We start from the raw sequence: 18,566 nt of genomic DNA, 5'->3' as shown, positions 1-18,566 counted from the left end.
AAACATGAAACCTTGAAAGTGTCGCCTTTGAGATTGGAAACAGGACAAGGACTCCATCCATCACCACTTCTTCCAACACTGTATAGCAGACAGAGGAGGAAAAGAAAGTACAAGGTGTAAAACTTGGAAAATAAAACATGCAACTCACAGATGATATGGTTATTAATTTAGAAAGTCCAAAAAAACCCCTAATTATTAGTAAGACATTTGGGAATGGTTATCACATAAAAAAATCAATATACAGAAAACACTTCTAGATCTATGTACCAGAGACAAGTAGATGGAAAATAATGTTTTAAGAGATTTCCAGTACCATCCAAAGTCTTGTAGTTACCAATTGCAAGCCAACAAAAGATCTTTAGATGGTTTGTGGGGGGGAAATTATTAAACATTGTTGAGAGACAGTAAAAAAGATCTCAATAAATAGTTAAAAGGCTGTGGAAGACCTGAAAGTATAAATCCCAGTCAACCATAGTTCTGTTGGGTGAGAGAATACTGACAAGCACATAGCAAAGGCCAAGCAGAGCCAAGCTACCCTTGAAGAACACAGTGTGAGGGCCTTTGCTGTGCCAGACAGCAGGGTGTCCTCTAAAGCAGTAGTGATCCAGATACCTGGACCCAAAGGCAGAAAGAGATCAACAGACCAAAATAATTGAATACTGAGCTCAAAACAGCTTTGATGGAACCAGATTCCTCCTCCCTTTCTTTATTTTTTACCCTGGTGCTAGGAGGAGGTGTAGAGGAAGGGTGATCTTTTCACAAATGGTGCTAAGACAATTAACTGTTCGCAAAAATAAAATAAAATTGAGTGTCTACCTCCCCATACAAGAAATCAACTCAATATGTGGGTAGAACAGCTCTTACCAGATAATATAGATAATATAGATTATCTGGTGACCTCTGGGTAATAGAAGATGTTTTGAACAGAACCTGAATGCACTAACCACACAGGATGAATGATTATTTGCCTGCAATAAAACTGATCACTTTATTTCATCAGAGAACTTTCATACAGGAGTGAAAGGGCAAGGTACAGAGATAGAGAAGATGTTTGTAACATACATAGCTTTTAAGTATATGAAGTTCCTAAAAATAAATATGTAAAAGACAGTGCTACTGAAAATTGGGGTTGGGCATGGTGGCTCATGCCTGTAACCCAAACGCTTTGGGAGGCCAAGGCAGGAGGATTGCTTGAGCCCTGGAATTTGAGAACAGTCTGGGCAACATAGCAAGACCCTGCCTCTAGAAAATAAAAAATAAAAGAGCTAGGCATAGTGATGCATGCCTGTAGTCTCAAGCTCCTTGGGAGGCCGAGGTGGGAGGATGTCTTGAGCCTAAGGATTGAACCTGCAGTGGGCTATGATCACACCAATGCACTCCAGCATGGGTGACAGAGTGAGAGCCTGTCTCAAAAAAAAAAAAAAAAAGAAAAGAAAATAAAATTGGGCAAAACACTTTAACAGTGACACCATAGAAGAGCGAAGACTCTGTCCCCAAACCATCAGAAGGCGCTCAGCTTGACAGTCTTCCTGACAGGGACCCAGGAAGCCACAGGAGGCCCAGGCCCTCTCTGCAGCGGCTAGAGCTGACCCTCCTGACAGTGGCAGGACTGGGAGTCTCAGACTCTGGGGCCCCGGGGTGAGGACATGCCCTGCACAGTCCCCTGGGTAGACCGTGGCACATCCATGAGGGAAGCTGTGCAGGTGTCAGGACCCAAGTCCCTGCCCTGGAGGATCTGTCATGGCAGCCCTGCCTGGGACAGCCCATGGTGCCGTGCAGAATGGAAGGAGAAACTGTGTTGCTTGTGCTGGGAGGTGGTGGGGCTTCTCCTGACCACATGGCCAGTGCAGAGCCTGGGGCTGGGGAAGGTGCTCTCCCTCCCACCTCCCTGCCCAGGCCTTCTCTCCCCAGTGCTGCCTTCCTGATCTAGATGGTGGTGGTCACCCTGTGCATCCCTGCATTCCCCAGAGCCCAAGGCAGTGTTTGCCAAGGAGCAGCCAGTGCGCAGAGAGGTGCAGGCCGAATTGGGGACCAGTGCCACGCTGAGCTGCGAGATGGCCCAGGCCCAGACAGAGGTGACGTGGTACAAGGACGGGAAGAAACTGAGCTCCAGCCCGAAAGTGCGAATGGAGGCCGTGGGCTGCACACGGAGGCTGGTGGTACAGCAAGTGGGCCAGGCAGACGCTGGGGAGTACAGCTGCGAGGCCGGGGGTCGGCGGCTCTCCTTCGGCCTGCACGTGGCAGGTCAGTGCTTTGGGGGCCCTAGGAGCCTCTTCAGAGGTGATGGTGGTTCTGGCTCATAGCCCTAGCATATCTCTGTGCACTTTCCTTCAGCCTTCATGTCTCGGGCTACCCATCCTCCCACTCCCATTTCCATCCCTGTGGCTGGGCCAAGGGAGGGGTGTGCCTGGGAGGGAGAGGGCCTGTTCCTGCAAAACGGGAGACGTGTTTGTACTTGGTAGTTCTCAGTCACACCTGCGGGCACCTTCCTAGTTTTCTTGGTGTCCAAGGAGTCTCACTGCCCCTGGAGCTGGGGGTTGAGGTGAACCTCGCGTCTGTCGCATGCACAGAGGTGAATGTGCTGTTGTTGGATGTCTGGCAGCTCCCGCATCCTCACCCCACAGAGCGTAGGGCTCTCGCCAGGGGAAGGGGAGCTGCCTCCATTTCATCCATACAAGGTAATGGGAGTTTTCAGTCACCGGATTGTCCTTGGAATTTTCCCAAAACTAAAATTTGGCTTATCATAGTTTTAGAGGAGGAGAGACACTCTTCCCTCTTCCCGTATGTTACAAAATGTAGATCCCTGACTTGCTATGATTGTGTGAATCGTAAGGAGTGGTGCCCCAGTGGGGACGTGCCTGTGCAGTGCATCCATGGGCTTAGAATACTGTTTCTAAGACAAAGCATGTTTTCCTTTTGTCCTCAATTGGAGTATTTCGTGTCAGTGTTCTCCTTGTAGTTTGATTCAGAAATAGAAAAGAGTAAGTAGAGTAGGCGACACCACCACACTTTGTCAAAGGCGAGTTCCCTTCGTAGCAGCCTCTGTTTGTTATATGTATTTATTTTATAGAATTTCCTAATGATTACTGTGTTTGAGCCTCCATGGCTGCTTCATAGAGAAGTCTGAGAAACAAATTTATTTTCCTTTCATTAAGACAGTCTTAGTAACCCCGGCTGTAGGTCCCACACTGACCTCTAGGTGCCACCATATAACAGTTTGTTACTGCATCAGCATAGAGTGATTTGGGGGGTGTATATACACCCAAAACCTCACTCTGTATGTTTGTCAAATTTTAAGAAAATATGACAAATTATTTTATAGAAATATATTTGTGGTAATAAATTTTGTAGTAATAAATTTGAAAAATATTGACAGTTTGGCCAGTTCCTAGAAATATATCAAAAGTGACACAAAGAGAAATAGATAACTCTAGTAGTCCTAGAAACTTAAAAAAATTGAACCATGAAAACCATCTGCTCGTAGCAAAAGACGTAAGCCTGGTGGCTTTACTGCTAAATTATACTAAATATTTAGGAAATAAATTATTCTATGTTCATACAGATTCTTCTACTAGGGAACAGAAAAGCAGATATACTCTCCAGATAGTCTTGTAGAAACATGATATAGCCTAGGGCAGTGGCTCATGCCTGTAATCCCAACACTTTGGGAGGCCAAGGTAGAAGGATCACTTGAGCTCAGGAGTTCGAGATCATCCTGGGCAACACAGCAAAACCCTGTCTCTGAAAAACAATTTAAAAATTAGCTGGGTGTTGTAGTGGGTGCCTGTAAGTCCTAGCTGCTTGGGAGGCTGAGGTGGGAGGACTGCTTGAGCCCAGGAGGTTGGAGTTACAGTGAACTATAATGGCGCCACTGCACTCCAGCTAGGTCAACAGATTGAGACTCTTGTCTCAAAAAAGAAAAATAAGAAATATAATATGGATATCATAATATGGACAAGGAATGTTAACAAGAATTAAAATTTTAGACCAATCCATTATGGATATAAAAAAAAAAAATTAGCAAACTGAATTTAGCTATCTCTCAAGACTCTCTAAGGAAGGATGTAGTCCCAGAATGCAAGGCTGGTTTAGTTTTTGAAATATGCAAATCTGTATAAAGGATGATGTAATTGGATGCAATGAAAAAGTTGTGTGATCTTAATAAATACAGAATACAGTGTTTGATTAAATTTAATATTAAAGTTTAGAAGTAATATTTGATAAAGTTCAGCATCAATTCATGTCATGAAATTTTTAACAAATTATAAAGTGTCCTTCTTTGATTTGGTCAATGGTACTGCAGAAAACACCAGGTAACTGCATATTTAAAGAGCACCTTGAAAGCTTTGCCTTTGAGATAGGAATCAGCACGTGGAAACCAACCATCCCCACTTCCATTCAGCACTGTACAGCAGAGGAAGGAGGAAAGGAAAAGAAAAGGTATAACACTTGGAGAAAAACATAAGTGGGATTCACAGATGATATGAGTATCAATTCAGAAAATCCAAAAGATAGAGAGATAAATAATAAGATAAATAATAAGTAATAAATAATATGAGAGTTGAGAAACATCACATAGAAATTCAACATGCAGAATACACGTATATATGTATGTATGTACACATACACACACACACACACTAGCAACACAGTTGTAAGGTGAAATTTTAAAAGATTTACAAGAGCATGAGAAGCATCAAGTATAGTAAAGATGTTTAATATCTCAGTGGAGGAAAATTGTCAAACATTTTTGTTTTTGAGTCAGGATCTCACTCTGTCACCCAGAGTGGAGTTCAGTGGTATAATCATGGCTCACTGCAGCCTCGACCTCCTGGGTGGGCTCAAGAGATCCTCCCACCTCGGCCTCCTGACTTGATGAGACTATAGGCCATGCACCACCACGCCCAGCTAATTTTTTAAGAAATTTTTTTGGTAGCAACAGGGTCTCACTATTTTGCCCAGGTTGGGCTCAAACTCAAGCAATCCTCCCACCTCAGCCTCCCAAAGTGCTGGGATTACAGGTGTGAGCCGCTGTGCCTGGCCATTGTGAAACATTTTTGGCAGACAGTAAGAAGACCTAAATAAATAGATAGAAACCCATGGAAGACTCAAATATGTTCACACCCAGTCAAAACCCAAGCAAATGTTTTTCTTTGGGGAGGTGAAGGTTGAGAAGCAGATTCTGAAGGCCAAGTGGAGTAACACACTCTTGAAGAGCCACTTGTGAGCATTTGTCTACCAGATATTAAGAACCAATCAGCTGCAGGAATGGAGACAGCCAGGCACAACACAAGGACAGTTGTCAGACCAAAGGGACAGAATCGTGAGCTCATGATCAGACCCAAATACATGGATTCTCCCTTTTATTGTTTCTTGTTTTTTTGTTTTTGTGTTTTGTGTTTTTTTTTTTTTTTTAACCTTCACACCTGCACAGGCAGTGGAGAAAGGATGATCTTCTGAAAAAAAAATGGTTCTTTGATTTTTTAACCTTATAAAAATTTAGACTAGTAACTTATTTCACACTAAAAAGTAAGTTCCAGGGAGGTTAGAGGCCACAGAGTATAAAAGGTAAAACCATAAAACCCCTAGAGGATAACATAGATTGCTGAAAACTTCAGGGAAAGGAAAGATTTCTTAAAACTACAGAGTGGAACAATGGTATATTTACCTACATTAAAACTACAACTTTAATTTGTCAAGACATCATTTGAGAGTGAAAAGGCAGGTCAAGGACATGGGTAAGATGTTTACAAATACACAGTTATCATTTGCTAGCATTTAAAATATATAAAGAGTTCCTAAAAATAAGAAAGGAAAAGACAGAAAAGGCTATTGAAAATTGGACAGAAGCCTGAAGAGTGACACCCCAGAAGAGCTGATGTAACGGCCAGAAGTGGTGGAAAGGGCTCCACCTTGCATGTCACCAGGCAATGCATGACAAAGCCCAGGCCTTCCCTGCAGAGGCCAACGCTAACCCTCCTGACGGTGGCAGGACTGGGAAACTCAGTATTCTGGGGCCCTGTGGTGAGGACACGCCCTGCAGTCCTGTGGGGGAGACGCTGGTATATCCGTGAAGGGAGCTGTGCAGGCATCAGGACCCCAGTCCCTGCACTGGAGGAGCTCGTGCACGGAGTCTGTCACTGCTGCCCCGCCTGGGACAGCCCATGGCAGCGTGCACAGTGGATGGAGAAACTGTGATTCTTGTGCTGGGAGGCGGTGGGATTTCTCCCGGCCACATGGCCAGTGCAGAGCTTGGGAAGGTTCTGTTTCTCCTACTTCCTTATCCGGGCCCTCCTACCCTAGGGTGGTCTTCCTGACCTGGGCAGTATCTTTGACCTTGTGTGTCCCTCCTTGTCCATCCCCAGAGCCCAAGGTGGTGTTTGCCAAGGAGCAGCCGGCGCACAGGGAGCTGAAGGCTGAGGTGGGGGCCAGTGCCACGCTGAGCTGCGAGGTGGCCCAGGCCCAGACGGAGGTGACATGGTACAAGGACAGGAAGAAGCTGAGCTCCAGCTCGAAAGTGCGCGTGGAGGCCATGGGCTGCACACGGAGGCTGGTGGTGCAGCAGGTGGGCCAGACAGAGGCTGGGGAATACAGCTGCGAGGCTGGGGGTCAGCGGCTCTCCTTCCGCCTACATGTGACAGGTCAGTGCTTTGGGGATGCTGAGTGAGCCCTGTTTGGAGCTGCTGCCTCAGTGGGCTTTCCATTAGACTCCATCCCTCAACTTCTCCCATCCTCTCATCTCCTACTTTTATGCCTGTGGTGGAGCTGGGCTGCCTAGTGGGAAGGGAGTGAACAGAAGGGTCACGGCCCTCCTTGTCCATGTTGGGTGGTGTTTCCGTGCAGACATGCTGGGTCACATTTTCCCAGTACCTTCTCCAAACCAGTGATGTCCCGAGGTGTCCAGGACTCTGGTCCTATCTAATGCATGAGATGGTGGTAGGCCAGACATCCCTCCCTCGGGGATGCTCCTGCAGTCCCTGCACGGCCTCATCTGGCCCCACGTGAGGGCTCTCCCTGTGCAAAGAGATTTGAATTCGTTCAGCCAGGGTGTAGGGAAATTCCAGCCACACAGTCTTATTTGGAATTATATCAACACTGAACACTGGGTTCCCAAAGTGTTTAGTGTTCTGGGACGCACTTCTGTCCTTCCCCGTGGATGTAGAAGCCCTGTCTGAGTCTTCATTAAAACCCAGATCCACAGCGTTAGTGTGTGCAAAACGAGTAAAGAGCAGTGCATTGGCAGGTGCACACATGACACTGGAATTCCGTTTCGGAAGCCAATCTCAATTTCCTTTTGCATTCTGTTAAAATGTTCTGTGTCCGAATTCCCCTTTGGATAGATTTAAAAGTGATAGGAATAAGTAGCTTATGGCACAGTCACACACCGGTAGAATTAAGTTACGGTGGTAGCAGCTGCTGACTGGGGAAGCCATATTTACATCATCCTGTTTCCTTGACAAGTCCTGTACCTGTCCTCTCTGGCTGATTCATAGGAAGTCTGAGAACGATCTTTACTTTCCTGTTGTTTGTTAGGAGAGTTTAACTTCAAACTCCAACCCTGAGCCCCGAGTGCTGCCACATAACAGTTGGTGTTATGTATGTCTAAAATGGCTTACAGATGTGTAGATACCAAAAATACTCACTGCAAGTAAATTTGAAAAGTGTTAAATTATATAATTTCTAGAAACTAAAAACAGACTTAAGAAATAGATAACCTATATGCAGTTATCTACTGTTACCGAAGTTATCTGCAGTTACTACAACCTAGTAAAAACTAGAACCGGTAGCAAAAAATCTTCCCATCAAACAATGTCTAAACCATGTGGCCCTATTGAGAAATTCTTCCAAACATTCTGGCCAGAAATTCTTCCATGTTCATGGAAATTCTTCTGGAGAATGGAAAAAGGAAGATATACCCTCTAACTCATTATATGCAGATAGCTTAATGCCGTGACTAAAATCTGGCCAGAAAATAGGAAGTTTGCATATTGTAGATCAAACAATTATGGATATCATGGCCAATTTTTTAAACAAAGTATTAGTAAACTGAATTCAGCAATACATCAAGATGATCATACACTATGATGAAATTCATAGTCTAGGAATGAGGGCTGCTTTCATGTTAAAACATTAGAACATCATGATATTATGTGATTGAAATTTTAAAACAATGTAATTATCTTAAACTCAGAATAAAGTACCATATTTGATAAAAATTTAACCTCATACATTCAGAAGAAATGTCTGGCAAAATTTAGCATCCATCGTGCCGTTAAATTCTTAACAAAGTATAAATAAAAGTTTTTTTTTCTTAATTTGACCCAGGGTATTACACAAAAATCACAAAGGGAGACTTTGTAAGCTTTGCCTCTGAGCCAGGGACAGCATGAGGAAGCCAGTGGTCAGCACTTCCATCCAACATTGGACACACAGTTAGGAGGAAAGTAAAACAAAAGGTATAAAAGTTGGAAAAAGGTGAACTGACAGAAGATATGGTTTACCCAGAAGATAAATTATTAGAGAGTTGAGAAAGATCAACCCTTGCAAGATCTATGTGAAGAAACTTCCATACATGTAGACTAGCAGCAAGCAGTTTGAAAACGAAAACGTGAAAGATTGACAGATGCCTCAAAGGCATCATGTTTATGATTCCAGTCTAATAAAAGATGTCCAGAGGCTCTGCGGGGGGGGGAAGCTGTGTAACACTTGAGAGACAGTAAAGATCTAAAGTGGATAAAAGTATGGAAGAATGAAAGTTATTCAGTCTCAGTCAAAATCCAAACAAATGTGGTTTTGGTGGATGCGAGGTTCAAAAATGACAAGTGGATTTAAAGCTCCATACATGCTTGAAGAAGAGCCACGTGTGCAGGCACCCCAGTCCCTGCCCTGGAGGTGCTCATGCATGGAGGGTTTGTCATAGCTGCCCCACCTGTGATAGCCTATGGCGCCGTGCACAGTGGATAGACAAACTGTAATTCGTGTGTGGGGAGGTGGCAGGGCTTCTCCCGGTCACACAGCCAGTGCAGAGCCTGGGGAAGGTTCTGTTTCTCCTACTTCCTCATGCGGGCCCTCCTACCCTAGGGTGGTCTTCCTGACCTAGGCTGTATCTTTGACCTCATGTGTCCTTCCTTGTCCATCCCCAGAGCCCAAGGTGGTGTTTGCCAAGGAGCAGCCGGCACACAGGGAGGTGCAGGCTGAGGCGGGGACCAGCACCATGCTGAGCTGCGAGGTGGCCCAAGCCCAGACGGAGGTGATGTGGTACAAGGACAGGAAGAAGCTGAGCTCTAGCTCAAAAGTGCGCGTGGAGGCCGTGGGCTGCACACGGAGGCTGGTGGTGCAGGAGGCAGGCCAGGCGGATGCCGGGGAGTACAGCTGCGAGGCTGGGGGCCAGCGGCTCTCCTTCCACCTACATGTGGCTGGTGGGTGCCAGGGTTAGGTGAAATAGAGGTGATCCTGAGTGTCGGGTGTGAAACTACAAGGGCACGTTTGGGTGGCCCAAGGTGCCGTGGGCCCTGGCACCTTCCCTCTCTGTAGGCCTTAGAATCTGTGTCCCCAGCTCTCCCCAGCGGCTCTCAGGCCAGTGTCCTTATGTCATGAGACCAGAGCAGGCCCATGGACTGAGTTGACCATGGTGTGTGCCCTGCAGTGGCTGAGCTGGGGGTGGTAGGGACAGTAGCATGATGTCCTTGGGGTGGGGGTCTGGGGTCTGGTCTCATGTGAGGACCCCTGTCTGGGCGGTAGGGACAATAGCGTGATGTCCTTGGGGGTCTGGGGTCCAGGTGTAGTCAGATGTGATGACCTCTGTCTGGGTGGTGGGGACAGTGGTGTGATGTCCTTGGGGTGGGGGTCTGGGGTCTGGGTTGGTCTAATGTGATCTGCTGACTCCTCTGTGGGTGCTGGGCTATGGGAGGGCCCTGCAGTGACTGGAGAGCGTGTCCTGGGTGGTGGGGGGGCTTGTCTCTGTGCTCTGGGCCCTAGATCTCTGCAAGCCTGTGCTGGGCCCCTTGGTCATCACCATGTGTCCACCTGTCTTTCTGACATCCGACCCCTTCCACCCTGTCTCTGAGCCAGGGACAACAAACCACACTCAGCTTGGCATTCTCTTTCCGGTGGCCCTGCCCGACACTCTGCTGCCTCTGGGCCAGCCCAGGTTGCTGGTCCATCCTTCCTGACCCTTCATGTCCTGCTGCCTGTGGCCCCATGTGGTGGGGAGGGCTGGCAACGGGTGAGGGCCCCAGGGCCCTGGAAGACCAGGGCAGGGAAGGGACCGCATCCTGTTCCCAAGAGACATGATGGTGGTGCTGCCAACATGCACTCTTAGACCTTCGGCTCTGGTAGTGCCGGGGGGAGCTCTGTGCGTCACAGTGCACTGCTCAATGATGGACAGCCCTGCCTGGCTGTCACTGGGCTAACACATGGGCTGCGTCTGCTCTGGAGCCTCTAACCCTACATCCCTCCTTGTCCATCCCCAGAGCCCAAGGTGGTGTTTGCCAAGGAGCAGCCGGCATGCAGGGTGGTGCAGGCGGAGGCGGGGGCCAGTGCCACACTGAGCTGTGAGGTGGCCCAGGGCCAGATGGAGGTGACGTGGTACAAGGATGGGAAGAAGCTGAGCTCCAGCTCGAAAGTGCACGTGGAGGCCGAGGGCTGCACACGGAGGCTAGTGGTGCAGCAGGCGGGCCAGGCAGATGCTGGGGAGTACAGCTGTGAGGCGGGGGGCCAGCGGCTCTCCTTCCACCTGCACGTGGCAGGTCAGTGCTTTGGGGTGGCAAATCCACTTCACCTGGAGCTGATGGCCACACTGTATAGCTCCTGGGATTCTGGATGGTGGTTGATGGTGCTCAGGACGGCACTGGGCCATCCTTGAAGAGCAATGGGTATCAGGGGTGCCAGGTGGCATTAGGGTGGCCCTGAAGGGGAGCGGGGCCGGTCCAGGGATGCCAGGGTCCCCCTCTCATGCCAACTCACCTCTACCCAGGGCCGGAGCCCCAAATTTCAGAGAGACCCTGCCGCAGTGAGCCTCTGGTGGTCAAGGAGCATGAAGACATCGTCCTGACTGCCACGCTGGCCACACCCTCTGTGGCCACAGTGACCTGGCTTAAGGATGGTGTGGAGATTCGCCGCAGCAAGCGGCACGAGACAGCCAGCCAGGGGGACACCCACACCCTGACCGTGCATGGCGCTCAGGTGCTGGACAGTGCCGTCTACAGCTGCCGTGTGGGCGCAGAGGGGCAGGACTTCCCAGTGCAGGTGGAAGGTGAGCTGGGCACGGGGCGGGGACTCCTCCAGACCCCTCTCTCCCAGAGCTGGGAAGGGGCAAAGCTGGGGCTCAAGTCTGGTCTGTTAGGAACCTGGCTGATGTCCCCTTCGTGCCCACAGAGGTGGCCGCCAAGTTCTGCCGGCCGCTGAAGCCTGTGTGCGGTGAGCTGGGCGGCACGGTAACACTGGCCTGTGAGCTGAGCTCAGCGTGTGCAGAGGTGGTGTGGCGCTGTGGCAGCACGCAGCTTCAGGCGGGCAAGCGCTTCCAGATGGTGGCCGAGGGGCCTGTGCGCTTGCTCACTGTGTTGGAGCTGCGCGCGGAGGACGCAGGGGAGTACGTATGCGAGAGCCGTGATGACCACACCAGTGCGCAGCTCACTGTTAGTGGTATGTAAGGGGTCGGGTGTCCCTATCCAGGGCAGCTTCCTGGAGGAGGTGGCCTTTGGCACTCCTGCAGTGTGGGGGCTCTGCCGGTCCCGCGCGCCCGCCTCTTAAGCAGTGCTCCTGTCTGCAGTACCCCGAGTGGTGAAGTTTATGTCCGGGCTGAGCACCGTGGTCGCGGAGGAGGGCTGCGAGGCCACCTTCCAGTGTGTGGTGTCCCCCAGTGATGCGGCAGTCGTGTGGTTCCGGGACGGTGCCCTGCTGCAGCCCAGCGAGAAGTTTGCCATATCACAGAGTGGCACCAGTCACAGCCTGACTATCTCCGGCCTGGTGCTGGAGGACGCGGGCCAGATCACTGTGGAGGCTGAGGGCGTCTCATCCTCTGCTGTCCTGAGGGTCCGAGGTGAGTGTGGGGGGCAGCAGGACTTGCCTGGCTGGCCGGGGCTCCTTGCACAGGCATCTCCCCTGTGGGCTGGTTCTGAGTGGGCACCTGGAACTGCTGTCCTGTTATGGCTGATCTGGCTGATCTCAGGAGACACAGGGTGTGTGGACTGCAGAGAGGAGATTCGGGTAGGCTGGATGGGTCAGGTGCCTTCTCTTGGTATAGAGAAGATGCAATCCTGCAGGTGCACCTGGTGGGGAATGGGTGGAGGTTGAGGCAATCCAGGGAGGCTTTCTGGAGTAGGTGGGTGCATACTTAGCCTGATGGATGGCAGGGAAGAGAGAGTGGGGTTAGCACCAGTGCAGGCAGTGACATGGGCTTCCCATGCTGCTGAAGCCAGAAGGCAGAACTTTCCCTGAAGGGAAGTGGGAGTCATGGCAGGTTCTGGAGTAAGGGAGTGATGCAGTAGATTCACCTTCTGCGGAGTTCAAGGGTGGCCTAAGGCAGAGGCCCGCCAGCGCCTCTTCCTCAACCTGTGCAGGACTCCTGGGCTTTGCTAAACCCCCGTTGCGCCTGGGGGAGCTCTGTCTTCCCGCCTCTGCAGTTCCCGCCAGTGCTACTAGTGGGGATTACGCCTAGGATTTTGAGGCACGAGGGCCTGGCGTCTTGTTCAGAACAGGGGAGCTGGAGGTAGAAGCGGGGCTTAAGGAAGCTTCCCGGTTTCCTCGCTTAAAGTGTTTCCTCGCCCACGTGTGGCCAGGGCCGCGCCGCTGTTTGGATTGGGATCCCCGGGCGCCCTGCGGGCAGCTCTGCCTGGGCGCGGCTCAGGGCAGGCGCCTGTGCTGGGCGGGCCCTCTGTACCTTGGCTTGCCCGTGGAGGAGGGCAAGGACTGCCATGACCTCCCCTCTCCTGCGACCCCAGAGGCGCCCGTGCTGTTCAAAAAGAAGCTGGAGCCGCAGACGGTGGAGGAGCGGAGCTCGGTGACCCTGGAGGTGGAGCTGACGCGGCCGTGGCCGGAGCTGAGGTGGACACGGAACGCGGTGGCCCTGGCGCCGGGAAAGAACGTGGAGATCCACGCCGAGGGCGCCCACCACCGCCTGGTTCTGCACAACGTAGGTTTTGCCGACCGTGGCTTCTTTGGCTGCGAGACTCCGGATGACAAGACACAGGCCAAACTCACCGTGGAGAGTGAGTCGCGGGCGGGAAGGGCGGGGCACTGAGGAGGAGTGAGGAGGGAGGCAGCGCACTGAGGAGGAGGGAGGAGGGAGACGGAGAATTGAGGAGGAGTGAGGACTTAGGCAGGGTACTAAGGGGAGGAGGGAGGAGGGGCACTGAGAGGAAGAGAGAGGAAGGAGGTGGCCCACTGAGGGGAGGAGGGAGGAGGGATGCAGAGCACCGAGGGGAGGAGGGAGGAGCCAGGCGGGACACTGAGGGGAGGGGCGAGTCCTCTGGATGGGACGTAGGGCTGGGGGAGGGGCAGGTCTCCCGCCGGAGGGGCTAGCGCTGGGGGTGGGCGTTGGGAGGCTTCCCCAGCCCTCCCTGAGCTCCTGGGGAAGCTGGCTGTACCCCAGGGTTCTAAGGCGGTGGTCTCAGAGCAGCGGCTGACCCGTGATCCCGCGTGTGCACCGCAGTGCGCCAGGTACGGCTCATCAGGGGCCTGCAGGCAGTGGAGGCACAGGAGCAGGGCACGGCTACCATGGAGGTGCAGCTGTCGCATGCGGACGTGGAGGGCATCTGGACTCGCGACGGTCTGCGGCTCCAGCAGGGGCCCACGTGCCACCTGGCTGTGCGGGGCCCCACACACACCCTCACGCTCTCTGGGCTGAGGCCAGAGGACAGTGGCCTTATGGTCTTCAAGGCCGAAGGAGTGCACACGTCGGCACTGCTCGTGGTCACTGGTGCGTTGGGGGGACTGGCAGGGCTCAGCACAGATCATGCCTACCTGTCCCGAGGGAATCCCGAGGAGGTCGGTGGGGACTTTAGGGACCTGGATGAGCCAGCTCCATATAACTCTGTCCAGCTTGGGCACTGCCCCACCCTCATCCTGTCCCCACCCTGAAGGCTCCTCCAAGCCCTTTTTCTCCTCCCACTTCCTACTTCCTCCTCCCCAGAGCTGCCTGTGAACTTCAGCCGCCCGCTGCAGGATGTGGTGACCACCGAGAAGGAGAAGGTTACCCTGGAGTGTGAGCTGTCTCGTCCTAATGTGGATGTGCGCTGGCTAAAGGTGCCTCCCCCTGACCCCACTCTGTTGCCTCCTTCCCTCCTCTCATGGGGGCAGGCCCAAGTGGAACCCCAGGGCTGAACCACCTGTATGCCTGACCGGGCTTCTGCGCTCCACAGGACGGTGTGGAGCTGCGGACAGGCAAGACAGTGGGCATTGCAGCCCAGGGCACCTGCAGGAGCCTCACCATTTACCGGTGCGAGTTCGCGGATCAGGGCATGTATGTGTGTGATGCCCATGACGCCCAGAGCTCTGCCTCTGTGAAGGTGCAAGGTGAGGGCTGTGTGGGGCACGTGGGGCATGGCAGGTGTGGGCACCTCCTCCTGTCTTCTATGTCCCCCAGCCAGGGGCTTGGCCACTCTGCTTTCACCTTCACAACCCTTGGCACGCTGGGGCACTGGGTGGGGGGTGCTGGGGGTGGCTCTGTGCGTCCAGGTGTGGCAGGGCCTCCTTTGCCACCCCAGGCCGCAACATCCAGATCGTGAGGTCCCTGGAGGATGTGGAAGTGATGGAGAAGGACGGTGCCACCTTCTCCTGTGAGGTCTCCCACGACGAAGTGCCTGGCCAGTGGTTCCGGGAGGGCAGCAAACTGCGGCCCAGTGACAACGTGCGCATCCGCCAGGAAGGTGCGAGGACCAGTGGCTATGGTGGGCACGGCCCAACCCCCAGGTCCTCCTCTGTCCCCGCCCATACTGAGCCGCCTTTTTCCCCAGGAAGGACATACACTCTCATCTACCGGAGGGTCCTGGCGGAAGATGCAGGAGAGATCAAATTTGTAGCTGAAAATGCAGAATCTCGAGCCCAGCTCCGAGTGAAGGGTGAGGTGGGGGCTGAGGGGAGGGCGAGGCTGGACAGTGTGCATGTGTGGCCAGCTGGCTCAGCACAGGCCCGGACACCCCAAGCCCGCTCTCAGGACCAGGACAGCAGGGACTCACGAGGAGGGAAGGGGTTGTCACCTCCTTGGCAGGAAGATAGAGGCCAGAGAAGTGGCCATGAGGGGCTTCTCCCTTCCTTAAAACCGAGATCCTGATGAATCCTCCCTCTGGCTGCAGCATGTGCTGCAGAGGCCAGGCATGAGGCCCTGTGGGGCGGTGGGGAGGGGGAGGGTTGTCGGGGGCGGGGAGTTCTACCTGGTGGCAGTGAGGAGGAGGATCAGGGGATCAGGGAGAGTGGTGCTGGGGCAGCAGGGAGGGAGGCTCTGCAGACAGGTGGAGTGGGGACGGGCCAGTAGGGCTAAGTCAGAGGTGTGCGGGGAGGGGACATGAGTTCCTGGGACTGGGCTAGGGTATGTGGTTATGGTTCCGAAGTGGGGGCTTGGGGAGAGGACTGCAGGGGGTGGGGCTACATGGGGCAGAGCCTACCCTGCTCTTGGTGGGCCAGGACAGCGGGCAGGACCTGGGTGGTGGAAGTGGGAGTGTGGGATATGGGAGGGCAGGGTAGGCAAAGGCAGGCACACTCCCCTTGCTGGTGGTCTGCTCTGTGGAGCAGGTCGTAGCACAGCTCCAAGGGGGATACTCAGCCTAAACACCTGCTGTCCCCTGGCGGGCAGACATGGGCTGTTGGGGCCTAGTGGGGTCCGAGCCCTTGGTTGCCCAAAACACCCAGTGCCTTGTCGGAGCCTGGGCCTGGGAGCCTGGAGCACCGTCTCTGATCCACCCCGTGCCCCAACTATGCTCACAGAGCTGCCAGTGACCCTCGTGCGCCCTCTGCGGGACAAGATTGCCATGGAGAAGCACCGCGGTGTATTGGAGTGTCAGGTGTCCCGGGCCAGCGCCCAGGTGCGGTGGTTCAAGGGCAGTCAGGAGCTGCGGCCCGGGCCCAAGTACGAGCTGGTCAGTGATGGCCTCTACCGCAAGCTGATCATCAGTGACGTCCAGGCAGAGGACGAGGACACCTACACCTGCGACGCCGGCGATGTCAAGACTAGTGCACAGTTCTTTGTGGAAGGTGCAGGCAGGGAGGGCAGCTCTGCAGGTTGCTTTTGTTGGGGGGAGTCTCCTAGGTCCATGGTTTGCATACACTCCTGGAGACGCTGGGTCTGGGTAGCTCAGGAGGATGCTAACATGCATCTAGTGGGGCAGGGGCTTGTTCCCAGGAAGGAACCCTGCCAGAGGGGCAACTTGTCCTATCCATGGGATCCGCCAGCAACTGCTCCTCCCCAACAGAGCAATCCATCACCATTGTGCGGGGTCTGCAGGACGTGACGGTGATGGAGCCTGCTCCTGCCTGGTTTGAGTGTGAGACCTCCATCCCCTCAGTGCGGCCACCTAAGTGGCTCCTGGGGAAGACAGTGTTGCAGGCTGGGGGGAACGTGGGCCTGGAGCAGGAGGGCACGGTGCACCGGCTGATGCTGCGGCGGACCTGCTCCACTATGACCGGGCCCGTGCACTTCACCATCGGCAAGTCTCGCTCCTCTGCCCACCTGGTGGTCTCAGGTGAGCACTCCCGCCCCGGTGGGTGGACGCGAGGCAGAGGCATAAAAGGACAAGGCTGTGGGTGGGTACAGGGCAGGGTCATGGGAGGAGAAGGCTCAGTGCAGTGATGGGACACAGTTCAGGGCCACAGATGGGTATCACTCATGGCCAGGGGAGGACACAGTTCAGGACCACAGAGGATACAGCTCAGGGCCAGGGGAAGGCACAGTTCAGGGAACAGTGGACACGGCTCAGGGCCAGGGGAGGACATAGTTCAGGGCCATAGGTGAGCAGGCTCAGGGCTTGGCAGGCAGGACAGGGTGATTGGTTCCTGTGGCCCCGTGGCCCAGCCTGTCTCCACTCCCTGCAGACATCCCCGTAGTCCTCACACGGCCGTTGGAGCCCAAGACAGGGCGTGAGCTGCAGTCAGTGGTCCTGTCCTGCGACTTCCGGCCAGCCCCCAAGGCTGTGCAGTGGTACAAGGATGACACACCCCTGTCTGCCTCTGAGAAGTTTAAGATGAGCCTGGAGGGTCAGATGGCCGAGCTGCGCATCCTCCGGCTCATGCCTGCCGATGCTGGTGTCTACCGGTGCCAGGCGGGCAGCGCCCACAGCAGTACTGAGGTCACTGTGGAAGGTGGGGCATGAGGGACACGGGGCTACTGAGAGGGTTTTGGGGAGGGGTTGCCTGGTGATGTGGGCACTGAGGCCCGGTGTGTCCCTTGCAGCGCGGGAGGTGACAGTGACAGGGCCGCTGCAGGATGCAGAGGCCATGGAGGAGGGCCGGGCCAGCTTCTCCTGTGAGCTGTCCCATGAGGACGAGGAGGTCGAGTGGTCGCTCAACGGGATGCCCCTGTACAACGACAGCTTCCATGAGATCTCGCACAGGGGCCGGTGCCACACGCTGGTACTGAAGAGCGTCCGGCGTGCTGATGCAGGCACAGTATGCGCCTCCTCCCCCAAGGTGTCAACCTCTGCCCACCTGGAGGTCCGAGGTGAGCCATCCCACCAGTCTTCAGGGCTCCCCACTAGGGATGGGACAGGTGCTGGGCTCCCCTCACCCTCCTACCCCTCCTGCAGTGAAGCCGGTGGTGTTCTTGAAGGGGCTGGATGACCTGTCCGCAGAGGAGCATGGCACCCTGGCCCTGCAGTGTGAGGTCTCTGACCCCGAGGCCCATGTGGTGTGGCGCAAAGATGGCGTGCAGCTGGGCCCCAGCGACAAGTATGACTTCCTGCACACGGTGGGCACGCGGGGGCTCGTGGTGCATGACCTGAGCCCCGAGGACGCCGGCCTGTACACCTGCCACGTGGGCTCCGAGGAGACCCAGGCCCGGGTCAGCGTGCACGGTGTGTGGCTGTGGGCCTGGCGGAGCTCGGGGAAGGGAGGTGTGCTGGATGGGCATGGATGTGGGGCTGGCCACTACCTGGGTGGCCCACGTCATTCTCTGAGATTGAAGGGCTGCTCTGCTGAGCCGGGGAGGTCAGGGGAGCCTTCTAGAGGAGCCATGACTTGACATGGTCCTGTGAGGCCTGGGTGCAGGCAGGTGGACCTGGGGACGATGGGTCCTGGAGCCAGGGTTGGAGGCTGTGCTGTCCCTGCCTGGTGGTCCCGACATAGCCCGGGGATGTTGCCCTGTACCAAGGGATGTGTCTGCACAGAAGCCACCAGGCCAGTGTGGGACACCAATGGGGATGGCCAGGGAGAAGCCGAGATGCCAGGCAGGGGCTGTGAGTAGGCCATGTCTCTGTCCTTCATGGGGCCCCAGCAAGGCCCCAGGGCCACTGGGCTGACAGGGTAGAGCCATCCCTGAATCCAGCCCTGCAGCACTGGGGGTGTGCATGCCCTGGAGTCTGTCCTGTTTTTCAGGGGCAGTTCCCTCAACTGCAGGGTGGCTACCTGGCCCCCTGTGT

The 18,566-nt window shown here is 54.2% G+C and overlaps 1 protein-coding gene across 7 annotated transcripts in view; it reads left to right on the top strand.

Annotated features, from left to right (window-relative positions):
• OBSCN (obscurin, cytoskeletal calmodulin and titin-interacting RhoGEF) overlaps window positions 1-18,566 on the top strand; it is a 168,874-nt gene that overhangs the window by 56,491 nt on the left and 93,817 nt on the right. For all 7 annotated transcript variants that reach the window (XM_031655026.1, XM_031655024.1, XM_031655022.1 and 4 more), the window contains exons 15-32: window positions 1,969-2,244; window positions 6,366-6,641; window positions 9,144-9,419; window positions 10,473-10,748; window positions 10,976-11,254; window positions 11,377-11,643; window positions 11,771-12,040; window positions 12,942-13,208; window positions 13,652-13,918; window positions 14,132-14,244; window positions 14,361-14,514; window positions 14,706-14,867; window positions 14,955-15,059; window positions 15,922-16,188; window positions 16,407-16,676; window positions 17,026-17,292; window positions 17,384-17,650; window positions 17,736-18,002. In XM_031655026.1, coding sequence (XP_031510886.1) covers window positions 1,969-2,244; window positions 6,366-6,641; window positions 9,144-9,419; window positions 10,473-10,748; window positions 10,976-11,254; window positions 11,377-11,643; window positions 11,771-12,040; window positions 12,942-13,208; window positions 13,652-13,918; window positions 14,132-14,244; window positions 14,361-14,514; window positions 14,706-14,867; window positions 14,955-15,059; window positions 15,922-16,188; window positions 16,407-16,676; window positions 17,026-17,292; window positions 17,384-17,650; window positions 17,736-18,002 — 4,326 coding nt within the window. The remainder of the gene's footprint in view (window positions 1-1,968; window positions 2,245-6,365; window positions 6,642-9,143; window positions 9,420-10,472; window positions 10,749-10,975; window positions 11,255-11,376; window positions 11,644-11,770; window positions 12,041-12,941; window positions 13,209-13,651; window positions 13,919-14,131; window positions 14,245-14,360; window positions 14,515-14,705; window positions 14,868-14,954; window positions 15,060-15,921; window positions 16,189-16,406; window positions 16,677-17,025; window positions 17,293-17,383; window positions 17,651-17,735; window positions 18,003-18,566) is intronic.

The sequence above is a fragment of the Papio anubis genome, chromosome 1 (genome assembly GCF_008728515.1).
Source record: "Papio anubis isolate 15944 chromosome 1, Panubis1.0, whole genome shotgun sequence".
Lineage (NCBI taxonomy): Eukaryota > Metazoa > Chordata > Mammalia > Primates > Cercopithecidae > Papio > Papio anubis.
The sequence above is the reverse complement of the archived record's forward strand: the minus strand, read 5'-3'. Positions and strand labels throughout refer to the sequence as shown.